This window comes from Stegostoma tigrinum, chromosome 17 (assembly GCF_030684315.1).
Source record: "Stegostoma tigrinum isolate sSteTig4 chromosome 17, sSteTig4.hap1, whole genome shotgun sequence".
Lineage (NCBI taxonomy): Eukaryota > Metazoa > Chordata > Chondrichthyes > Orectolobiformes > Stegostomatidae > Stegostoma > Stegostoma tigrinum.
The window spans coordinates 30,673,637-30,686,514 of record NC_081370.1 but is presented as its reverse complement, the minus strand read 5'-3'; the positions used below and the strand labels follow the sequence as shown (position 1 = coordinate 30,686,514).

The 12,878-nt window shown below is 40.8% G+C and overlaps 1 protein-coding gene across 1 annotated transcript in view; it reads left to right on the top strand.

Moving 5' to 3' along the window:
• copb1 (COPI coat complex subunit beta 1) overlaps positions 1-12,878 on the top strand; it is a 44,818-nt gene that overhangs the window by 16,147 nt on the left and 15,793 nt on the right. The window contains exons 8-14 of the mRNA XM_048545775.2: positions 845-964; positions 3,976-4,083; positions 4,182-4,328; positions 4,923-5,068; positions 5,725-5,821; positions 6,728-6,885; positions 8,381-8,501. Coding sequence (XP_048401732.1) covers positions 845-964; positions 3,976-4,083; positions 4,182-4,328; positions 4,923-5,068; positions 5,725-5,821; positions 6,728-6,885; positions 8,381-8,501 — 897 coding nt within the window. The remainder of the gene's footprint in view (positions 1-844; positions 965-3,975; positions 4,084-4,181; positions 4,329-4,922; positions 5,069-5,724; positions 5,822-6,727; positions 6,886-8,380; positions 8,502-12,878) is intronic.

Here is a 12,878-nt window from a genome sequence, read left to right as displayed (position 1 = left end):
AGTTTAGTAGCCAGCATCTTTGCCAGTGGATCAGTGGATCAGTGGTTAGCACTGCTGCCTCACAATACCAGTTCAATTCCACCGTTTTGTGACTGACCGTGTGGAATTTGTACATTCACCATGTCTGAGAAACCCCCGTCATGACCTGGGGCTGCAATCATTGACCACCAACCACAGCCATCTTCATATGTAAAAACCAAAAGAACAGCTGATGCAGTAAATCGGGAACAAAAACAAAGTCGCTGGAAAGGCTCAGCAGGTCTGGCAGAATCTGTGAAGGAGAAGACAGTTAAAGTTTCGGGTCTGGTAACCCTTCCTCAGAACTGATCTTCCTATGTGCTTGGTATGACTCCAAATGCTGGAGAGATTTCCCCCAATGCCCATTGACTCTAGTTTTGTCGGCAGTCTTTGTTGTTATACTCAATAAAGTCCTACGTTAATGACAAAGGTCATCACCCACCTTATCTCACCTTGTCTAGGGAGTTGAACGTTTTTGTCCGTGTTTGGATTCCAAGGCTGTAAAGAAGTTGGGAGCTAAATGGCTATGGCAGAACCCACGTTAATCATCAGCAAGCAGTTTTTTTTGCTGAAGTGTAATAACTACATGGTTTGGAAACATATTTATAAATATGTCCAGATTTCCCATGTCAGAATAGGTTATTTTTTAATAAGTTGTGCTGCTTTATGATGTTTGACCTGATCATTCCTGGTCCAGAGAACTGCTTTTAAAGCAATATATATGTAAACTAATCTTTAGAAATGTGATATGTGTATGACAGAACAATCTCGAAACTTCGTATTTTGAAATGAAAAGTTAATAGATATTTCCTTTGTCTTTATCTAGGCTGCGGCACAGTGCTACATTGATTTGATTATTAAAGAGAGTGATAATAATGTCAAGCTAATTGTTCTTGATCGCCTGATTGATCTCCGGGAACATCCTACACATGAAAGGGTGCTGCAGGTAATGAACCTAGGACTGGTCACCAGAAGTTCTTTTTCAGTTCAGGCACTCTGAAGATCATCTTGTTTATGCTCACTTGTTTTTCCTCCTTTGTTCGTGTGTACTATCTCACTTATGTGCATTCTTTACTTGCACCAACTGTCTTGCTTTGCTTTGTTTTCCCCTAGAAGCTTAAGGTGAATGCATTTTAATTGAGCAAATCAAGAGTGAAATATATGATGTGTTCAAAGGCTTTAAGTGGAGTAGAGAAGCTGAGAATGTTAGTTGAGATTTTAAATGGGTGAGTATCTCAGAACCTGAAATTTAGATGAAAAAGAATAATGTTCAAGCAATTGTTTTATTTTGGTTTTGTGAATGAAGTAGAAAATCAAACAAGCAGTGCTAGCTTTTGGCATCTACTTTAGAGAGGAGGCCAAGCTCATTGATTAGAGATTTACTGTGATGATACTAAGTGTTGAGGTTCCAGCAGAAAAGAGACAGTAAGGTGACAGAACTTTGATAACATAGAATCCAAAACAAAGAAAAGATCAAAAAAAATTACATCACAGGAACAGGCCCTTCAGCCCTCCAAGCCTGCGCCGATCGAGATCCTCTGTCGAACCCTATCATCTGTTTTCTAAGGGTCTGTATCCCTTTGCTCCCTGGCCATCTATATACCTGTCCAGATACATCTTAAAAGACTCTAACGTGTCTGCATCTACCACCTCCGCTGGCAACGTGTTCCAAGCACCCACCACCCTCTGCGTAAAGAACCTTCCATGCATATCTCCCTTAAACTTTCCTCCTCTCAGTTTGAACTCATGACCCCTAGTAATTGAGTCCCCCACTCTGGGCGGGGCGAAAAGTTTCTTGCTATCCACCTTGTCCATACCCCTCATGAGTTTGGGGACCTCAATCAGGTCTCCCCTCAATCTCCATCTTTCCAATGAAAATAATCCTAATCTACTCAGCCTTTCTTCATAGTTACCACCCCCCATACCAGGCAACATCCTGGTGAACTTCCTCTGCACCCTCTCCAAAGCATCCACATCCTTTTGGTAATGTGGCGACCAGAACTGTACACAGTACTCTAAATGTGGCCAAACCAAAGTCTTATACAACTGTAACATGACTTGCCGACTCTTGTACTCAATAACCTGTCTGATGAAGGAAAGCATGCCGTATGCCTTCTTGACTACCCGATTGACCTGTGTTGCCACCTTCAGGGAACAATGGATCTGAACACCCAGATCTCTGTGTACGTCAATTTTTCCCAGCACTTTTTCATTTACTGTATAGTTCGCTCTTGAATTAGATCTTCCAAAATGCATCACCTCACATTTGCCCGGATTGAATTCCATCTGCCATTTATCTGCCTAACTCTCCAATCTATCTATATTCTGCTGTAATCTCTGACAGTCCCCTTCACCATCTGCTACTCCACCAATCTTCGTGTCATCTGCAAACTTGTTAATCAGACCACCTACACCTTCCTCCAAACCATTTACATATATCACAAACAACAGTGGTCCCAGCACAGATCCCTGTGGAACACCACTGGTCACAGGTCTCCAATTTGAGAAATCTCCTTCCACTACTGCTCTCTGTCTCCTGTTGCCTAGCCAGATTTTTATCCATCTAGCGAGCACACTCTGGACCTCATTTGACTTCAATTTCTCCATCAGACTGCCATGGGGAACCTTATTAAATCCCTTACTGAAGTCCATGTATATGACATCTACAGCCTTTCCCTCATCAATCAACTTTGCCATGTCCTCAAATCATTCTATTAGGTTGGTAAGACATGACCTTCCCTGCACAAAACCATGTTGCCTATCACTGATAAGCCCATTTTCTCCCAAATGGGAATAGATCCTATCCCTCAGTATCTTCTCCAGCAGCTTCCCGACCACTGACATCAGGCTCACCGGTCGATAATTACCTGGATTATCCTTGCTGCCCTTCTTAACCAAGGGGACAACATTAGCAATTCTCCAGTCCTCCGGGACCTCACCCATGTTTAAGGATGCTACAAAGGTATCTGTTAAGGCCCCGGCTATTTCCTCTCTCGCTTTCCTCAATAACCTGGGATGGATCCCATCCAGACCTGGCGACTTGTCCACCTTAATGCATTTTAGGATACCCAGCACTTCCTCCCTCCTTATGCCGACTTGACCTAGAGTAATCAAAGATCTATCCCTAACCTCAACATCTGTCATGTCCCTCTCCTTGGTGAATACCAATGCAAAGTACTCATTAAGAATATCACCCAATTTCTCTGACTCAACACATAACTTTCCTTCTTTGTCCTTAAGTGGGCCAGTCCTTTCTGTAGTTACTCTCTTGCTCTTTATGTATGAATATAAAGGCTTTGGGATTTTCCTTAACCATGTTTGCTAACAATATCTCATGTCCCCTCTTAGCCCTCTTAATTCGTTGTTTCAGATTTGCCCTACATTCCCGATATTCTTCCAAAGCTTCGTCTGACTTCAGTCACCTAGACCTTATGTATGCTTCCTTTTTCCTCTTAGCTAGTCTCAATTCCGTAAGTTTTACAAAGCATTTATAAAAGAAACGTACATGTATCCGGAAAACAGGTAGGAAAAATACATAATATCCCATTTAAAGCAACTGTTTTTGGAGTTGCAGTGTGTCATTTTTAATTGCAGAATATTCACTTTCCCTTGTGAAACTTCTCATGTTCTTAGTTATCTAGAAAGCAGAAAAATCCCTGATGTGAAGATTTGGTAACCCCTCTCAGGCGGTTACCGCCTTTTGCATTTGATAATTAATCTGATAATCAATGTTAATAGTTCATTTTGGGTTATATGTGATTAATTATGTCCTACCTATATAAGAAATTAGCCCTAATCTGCACCTTTTCTGGAAAAAAAGCTCAAAAATTACTTTCAGCTAACCGTAAGTTTGATTAATGCCTATCATCTTCAGAGAAAGTGAAAAGTTTTGAAATTTAACATTTAAAATAATGCTTTTTTTTCTATGTTAAATGAGTTTAATAATGTACCTTTTAGGATTTGGTGATGGATGTCCTCCGTGTTCTGAGCACTCCAGATTTGGAGGTACGCAAAAAGACGTTACAGTTAGCACTGGATCTCGTTTCATCACGCAATGTTGAAGAGGTATGGCCACATAGTATCCGAGTAGTTTTATTTATTATTAGCTTTGAATGTCAAATTTGTGTTTGACAACAAATTTACTGTTTAATATTGTCACACAGCTTGTCATAGTTCTCAAGAAGGAAGTAATTAAAACAAATGATGTATCAGAACATGAAGACACAGACAAGTACCGGCAGCTTCTGGTCAGAACACTACATTCATGCAGTGTCCGTTTTCCAGACATGGCTGAAAATGTTATCCCCGTGGTAAGTGAGCATAGTTCATATGGTCTTCCCTTCCTGCCTTTACAGCTTTGACTAATAATAAGGTGTGGTGTTGAGATGCATTGCACTGTCCAGTATCTAATGCAAATGATGCACATTTCATGTGCAAGCCTAGACAGAGTTAATGAACTATCTTGGGTGTGAAATAAGTAACAAGTGAGCCTGATCTTGTCGTCAGTGTCCACTGTACAGTCAGCTCAATATCTGGAAGGAACCAGGAGCTTGACAATTTTTTTTTTCCTCTGCTCCTCTTAAGTCCACACAATGCTGTATCATCACCCTGCTGAGATTTGCTACCTCAATGCAATGCAGAGGTATTTCTTAAACCTTTTTTGTTTTATGTCTCATCAATTTTAAATAATGCTTTACAACTGAGCTAATGTGAATAAACTGTTGGTTTGATTTCATTGTTGACTCTTTAAGAGGCACATGGCAATTTCTGACAACACAAGTTATTCTTGAATCCTGTTGAAAATAACTGGATTTCAAACTATATTTGTTGAACGACTGCACTTGAATCATATGGGTTTTTTTTATATTTGCTACTTTAATAATACCTGCACAATGTCTCCATAGCTGATGGAATTTCTCAGTGACAGTAATGAAGCGGCTGCTGCTGATGTTCTCGAATTTGTGCGAGAAGCTATTCAGAGTTTTGATAAACTTCGACCAGTCATCATTGAGAAGATGCTGGAGGTGTTCCATGCCATCAAATCTGTCAAGTAAGGGCACAGAATGTCCTACATTATAACTGCCAAAAATATCATTGTCACTCTAGTATAATTGATTTTTGTCTTTTGTTAGTTTAGCCTTACTTGTAGAACGTTAGCTAATGATCTAAGTACACTGCATGAGCAAGTTATGAAAGTTGCATTTGAACAGAAGTATAATCTTTTGTTTAATACATTCAACCAGTGAAACTGATCTTTTGTAGAATTTGAATGCTGCCTCTACAATCCCACATCTAGTATGATCAGGGGAATAAGTTGTCCTGAAATTTTCAGGACTGTCTCATCCTGCACCCCAGGTCGAACTTTCCTGGGAAAGTAGTTTGTCCCAGATTTCATCAGTCTCTGAAATTGTCTCAACTGTTCATGTGTCAGTAACAAGGCACTGACGTAGTATTGCCCAGCAGGTTTGCTGTCATTTTGAGTTTTGATTTCAGTTTATCTTCAGATTGCAGGTACCAACTTTAGTTTTACTTGTCATGAAATTGTCTTCAATTCATTTTAATAATAAAATTAACGTGTAGAATTTTTTTACAGAAGAGAAGTAGTATTCATTATTAGAAAGCCCATGAATTTGATTAAATCTTTACTTCTTCAGACTAATCTTATGGCCCTCAATGTTTTATATACTTATTTCTTGTTTGTCACAGAATATACCGGGGAGCTCTCTGGATTTTGGGCGAGTACTGTAGCTCCAAGGACGACATTCAGAGTGTAATGACTGAGATTCGTCGGTCATTGGGTGAGGTATGTCTTGAATATGTGAATTTCTTTTCCTCCTCCCTTTGGTTGTTTTTCTCCATGCCATAGACAAAATAATAAATAGGTTGCGCACGTACTGGTCTCTGCTCAAAATGCTACACGGCCCTCATTGCTTTGTATCCATGCATTCTCAAAATAAATTGGAAAACATGCCCTCGAGAAAAGAGTTGAGAGAATCTGTCAGATGAGCATGGTTTTCCTAACCAAGCCTTAACTCTGAATAACTAATGTGTGTAAGCAACAACTTTAATACAAAACTGAAACATTTTAGTTTGTGTTGAAGTTAGCATGTACAGCTCTGGTATCCGTTACCTGTATGTTCAGATATTAAAAAGACCTAAAATCTGCAGGTCTTTTCGGAAGCTGACCTGAATACACCTGTAGACATGTTGAGTTTGTGTTCTTTGGGGAAAAGGAAATCTTTGCATTTAGGTCTGTTTTGGGTTACGTGAAGTTTTCTCCAAAGGATCCAAAAGGACTATAATGGACCCAAAAACTGAAAATATCCTTTTATTCAAAATCCAAATGGCCTTGAGGTTTTGAATAAAGGATTCCTGACCTGTACTGATTAATTTAAATATTAGTTCTGCTAAAAATGCCATCCTTCCTGTCTACTCATTGGAACTGCTTTAAGAAATATCATCAATGATAAATAAAAGTAATGTTTCTGGTATTGTACAGAAGAGGCCCTGATGTTGAAAAAAGTAATCTGAAGAACGTCAATAAAGGATTATTTTTTCATTAATGTGAAATTCATGTGGCAGTCCCAAAGAACACTGAATTATCCAGAATTGCCATATTGATTTGATTGAACAATCTTGCAAAAGTATGTGGACAGTGTTTGTAACAATAGGTGTTGTATTTATAATTTGTTGATTCCTATGTTAATAGATTCCAATAGTTGAGTCCGAGATAAAAAAAGAAACAGGTGAACTGAAGATTAATGGTGATGTTCAGGTGATTCCAACGCAAAAACTTGTGACGGAAATGGGAACGTATGCAACCCAGAGTGCCCTTAGCACAAGGCCTTCAAAAAAGGAAGAAGATAGGTAATGTTTGAATTTTTTCAACTGGTTTTAAAAGTTGGCACTTAGCTAAAATATTAGAGATAAATACTGATTTTGGGACTGAAATTGACACTTACCTCCCTCTAATTTGCATATTAAAACATAAACACAACACCTCGATATATGAACATGTCTATGCATGGTCTTCCTTGCCTAGAGTGTGGTTAATTTCCCTTTGTGGCAATGAGTGGTATCAGCATTGCTTTTCCAATACATTCAAGGGTTGTGGGTGTCATGAGGCAAACATTTATTGCCTGTCCCTAATTGCCCTTAATTAGGACTGGTGCACTGCCACGTTGAGTCACCACAGTATTGATAATGTAGTAATGGACCAGCTTGGATTTGGTGTGGTTCTTGTGTATATGATATACCTAGACTATTTTCCCCATTGCCGGATAGATGCCAGTATTGTAGCTTTAGTGGAACAGCTTGGCTAGGGTCACAGCTAGTTCTGGAGCAAAGCCTTCAGTATTGTTGCAGGAATGTTGTCAGGGACCGTAGCCTTTGCATTTCCAGCTCCAGTTTCTTGAAATCATGTGGAATGAATCAAATTGCCTGAAACTGGCATCTGGGGTGCTAGAGATTTCGAAGGAGGCGGAGATGGAACTTGGCACTTCTGGCAGAAGATAGATGCCAATGATTCAGCCTTGTTCTTTTAACTGCTGTTCTGGGCTGTCCATCAGTAAGGTGTAGGTAATTGTGGTATCACCTCTTCCTGTTAGTTGTTTAATTATGTACCAACTTTCAAAGCTCTGGCAGGACTGCAAAGCTTGAATCTGATCCGTTGATTCTGTTTATCACGTGCTGCTGCCATTATTTGTTATGGAGTAAGTCCTGAGTTATAGCGACTCTTGGCCTGACTTCCTGCATCTTTAATTGAACCAGGGTTGGTTACCCAGCTAAATAAAAACCGAAAGAACTGTGGATGCTGTAAATTGGGAACAAAACCAAAGTTGTTGGAAAAGCTGAACAGGCCTGGCAGCATCTGTGATGAAAATATCAGGGTTAACATTTCGGGTTCGATGAGGAAGGGTTCTGAAGAACCGGACCCAAAATGTTGACTGATTCTTTTTCTTTACAGATGCTGCCAGAGCTGCTGAGCTTTTCCAGCAACTTTGTTTTGGTTGCCCAGCAGATGATCATGGTGGAGTGGATAATATGTTGGGCCAGATTGTGGTTAAGTTAAATTCTGCCGCTGCTGATGGCCCACAGTACATCATGCATACCCAGTTATGAATTATTAAACCAGTTGAAAATTATCCTATTAGCACAGTAGTAGTTGCACACAAAACAATTGGCGAGGGGGAGGTAGTATATCTGTGGTAGTAAGTGTAAGAATTTCATGTTAAATGATACAAGGATTGTAAAAATCCAACTTCAATGTATGGCTCATAAATATGTAATTGAGCATGTGGCAATTCTTGGTTTTATCATAGTTACCTGAATTTTAAATAAAGGATTTCCTACTTTCTTAAAGACCACCCTTGCGAGGGTTCTTACTGGATGGCGATTTCTTTGTGGCTGGTGCTCTTGCAACTACACTGACCAAAATAGCTCTGCGTTATGTGGCACTTCAGCAAGACAAGAAGAAACAGAATGTAAGTCATAATTGAGATTTTTGAAAATATGACTTGAAAGCGAGAAAGCTACTTCTGTTGTGTATGTGTTTAAATGAAACAATAAACTGAAACAAACTTAAAAATAGATTTTCTGAGCTGTTCAGTGAATATTAATCCATGTCTAAGTTATTACAAAATGGACCAGTTAATTTAGGCATATTAATACTGTTGAGAAGTTAGAAATTGATTACATTGATTCATGTTCAAGGAGTATGCAGACAGTCAAGTTGTGAATGCAAACAGCCAGTAACTTCCTATTATAAAGTGTGGAATCCATAAAGTGCAGCACATCAAGGGAAACGTTTTTAAATAGATAAGCCAACATCAATTTGACTTGATCATTTTTAGATTAGATTAGATTCCCTACAGTGTGGAAACAGGCCCTTCGGCCCAACAAGTCCACACCGCCCCTTGAAGCATCCCACCCAGACCCATCCACGTATAGCCCACACACCCCTGAACACCATGGGCAATTTAGCATGGCCAATCCACCTAGCCTGCACATCTTTGGACTGTGGGAGGAAACCGGAGCACCCGGAGGAAACCCATGCAGACACGGGGAGAATGTGCAAACTCCACACAGACAGTCGCCCAAGGCAGGAATCGAACCTGGGTCCCTGGCGCTGAGAGGCTGCAGTGCTAACCACTGAGCCGTGGGAATTTTACTGGTGACAAGTCAAATTTAGTGGAACAGAGGATTCATTTGAGCTTGATGCAGGGACCGTTATTTTTGACTGTTTTGCATTCGCAACTTGAACTGAGGATTCAGAAGTCCAATTTAAGAATTTCTGAATAACATAAAATTGAGTGAGTTGTGGTTACCAAAAAGAGAGTGTGTAGCAAGTTGCTACAACATAGTACAGTAATAAACTTGCAGAATGGGTAAATTCATGTCAATATAGAAATCTGAGATGCTGATTTTGAAAGGAAGCTTGGAAAGTAAGAGTCTGATTGGGAATCTGAGTACAGATACACAAATCACTAAAAATGAGGATGCAAATTAATTCCATTATGTCAGCAAACCTGGTTCTCGATTTCATATCTAAAAGGATAGAATTGAAGAGCGCGGTTATTTTGAACTTGTGTGGAGCCTTAATTATACACAATTAGAACACGAGTTATTTTTGATCATCAACGTAATTCTTGAGATAGCGGGATTTGTCCTGTGTGGTAAGAATGAAGAGACTGGGTTTATATTCTCTGGAATTTAGAAGAATGAGACGTAATCTCCTGAAAATGTAGTTAATTGTTAACAACGTTCCTGCTAAGCTGCGCGGCTGCACATCTGGACCAAGGGTTTGCCTATGCCAATGCATTCACTTCTGAATTCTCCAGAGAAATTAGAGGGAACGCACTCACCTTACAGCGTTCAAATGGTGAATGCATGAAGAATATTTTCCCTTGGATGGGGCACTCAGGAACCAGGGAACAGTCTCAGAATGAGGGAGAACCGTTCTAGGATTGAGATGAAGAAGGATTTCTTAGCTAGCAGGATGATGAGTCTTTAGAATTCTCTCCCCCTGAAAACTCTGAATGCTCAGTCATGAGTATGTTCAAGACTGTGGTTGGTAGATTTCTAAACATTAAAAATATCCATGAATGTGGGGCTATTGCAGGAAATTGGTGGTGAAGTAGAAGACCAAGAGTGGGGGATTCAATTACTTGGGGTCACGATTTCAAGGTGAGAGGGGCAAAGTTTAAGGGAGATATGCGTGGAAAGTTCTTTATGCAGAGGGTGGCGGGTGCCTGGAATGCATTGCCAGTGGAGGTGTTAGAAGCGGGCACGATAGTGTCATTTAAGATGTATCTGGACAGATATTTGAATGGGCAGGGAGCAGAGGGGTACAGATCCTTGGAAAATATGCAACAGGTTTTAGATAGAGGATCTGGATGGGCTCAGGCTTGGAGGGCCCAAGGGCCTGTTCCTGCGCTGTAATTTTCTTTGTTCTTTAACCAACTGTGATCTCATTAAATGATGCAGCAAGCTTGAAAGCTGAAATGGACAACTCCTCATTACTTAATTTTATATGAACGTTTTTTGTCTCCATCTTAGTAAAAGACGTAAAGGTATGAGAAAATGCAAAAACAAAACAGGCACATGGACAGTGTCAGACTGAAAGGTTATCACTGTCAGGCAGGACCTTATAAGCTAGGATTCTTTTTCCTGAAAAGCAGGAGCTGAGAGGTGATCTGAGAGGGGCCTCTGAAATCAAAGAGTTTTATAGGGTAGAATTAGACAACACTTTTTTCCACTTTTGGGGAAGTTCAAAATGAAGGGCCATGAATTTATCGTAGTCACTCATAAATTCAGTGGAAAATACAGGAATAAGTTAGTTATTTCTTATTGGGAAATGGTAGAACAAACAAAATCAGAGAGCCCGTTGCCTGACGCAGTAGAGAGATGAAGTGAAATAAGAGTGCATGTGATAGGTAATTCAAATTAATTAGACACCAATGAAGGGATGTTGAGAAGCAGCATGTTGAGATATTGTGAGTATTTTGCATTCGTAAAACCAAAGTGATGATGTTGAAGTCAAGTTCAAAAAGGAGGTAGTTATCAGTGGGTGGACTAAAAATTGATCAGAATTTCAAGAAAGGCTGTCTCAACATGAAGTTTAATGTTCACCACTGATGTCCTTCAAGGAAGGAAATCTGCCACCCTCACCTGGTCCAACCTACATATGCACGCGGACCCGCAGCAATGTGGTTGACTCTCGATTGCCCTCTGAAATGGCCTAGCAAGCCACTCAGCTGTACCAATCACTACAAAGACTTAGGGAAATGAAACCAGACGGATTACCTGGCACCACTCTAGGCACCAGAAAAGCCGATGGTAGAAACAGCCCTGTCGACCCTGCAAAATCCTCCTCACTAACACCTGGGGGATAGTGCCAAAACTGAGAGAGCTGTCTCACAGACTGGGTAAGCAACAGCCTGACATAGTCATACTCACGGAATCATACCTTACAAACAATGTCCCAGACACCACTACCACCAACCCTGGACATGTCCTGTGCTGGCGGCACAGTGGCATACAGTCAAGAGGGTGTTGCTCTCGGAGTCCTCAATATTGACTCTGGATCCCATGAAGTCTCACAGCTTCGGGTTAAGCATGGGCAAGGAAACCTCCTGTTGATTACCACATAATGTCCTCTCTCAGCTGATGAATCGGTACTCCTCCATGTTGAGCAACACTTGGAGGAACCACTGAGGATGGCAAGGGCACAATATGTACACTGGGTGGGGGATTTCAATATCTGGCTCAGTAGCAGGACTGCTGATCGAGCTGGTCAGGCTCTAAAGGACATAGATGCTAGACTGGGTCTGTGGCAGGTGGTGAGGGAACCAACAAGAGGGAAAAACATACTCGACCTCATCCTTTCTAACCTGCTAGTAGCAAAAGCATCTGTCCATGACCGTATTGGTAAGAGTGACCGTCACACAGTCCTTGTGGAGACGAAGTCCAACCTTCACATTTAGAACAACTTCCATCGTGTTGTGTGGCACTATCCCTGTGCTAAATGGGACAAACTTCACACATCTAGCAACTCAAGACTGGACATCTATGAGGCCACCAACAGTAGAATTGTACTCCAGCACAATCTGTGAAGTCATGGCCTGGCATATCACCCACTCAACAATTACCATCAAGCCAGGGGATCAACCCTGGTTCAATAGAGTGTGCAGGAGGGCATACCTGAAGATGACGTATTAACCTGGTGAAGCCACCAAACAGGACTACTTACATGCCAAACAGCAAAGGCAGCAAGTGATAGTTAAACGAACCCACAATGAACAGATCAGATGTAATCTCTGCAGTCCTGCCACATCCAATTGTTAAAGGTGGTGAACAATTAAACAACTCACTGGAGGAGCCTCCACATCCTCAATGGTGGAAGAGCCAGCACATCATTGCAAAAGATAAGGCTGAAACATTCACAGCAATCTTCGGGTAGTTATGCAGAGTGGATGATGCATTTTGGCCTCCTCCAGTGGTCCCCAGCATTACAGATACCAGTCTTCAGCCAATTTAATTCAATCCACATAATTATCAAGAAATATTAGGAGACACTGGACACTGGATAAATGAGGCACCTGGTTGTGTGCAAACTTTTGAAAGTGAGTGGTTTACATGAGAAAGTGATTTATCAGGCATCTGGGATTTGAGACTTTATAAATAGAGGTGTAGAGTCCAAAACAAAGGACATAAGATGAATCTTTGTGGAAAATTGGTTTGGCCTCAACAGAAGCATTACTGTCAATTCTTGCTACCATACTTTAAAAAAGATGTAAAGGCGTTCCATAGGCTGCAGATAAGGCTCACAGGTATTATTCCGGACATGAGAAGCATCCGTT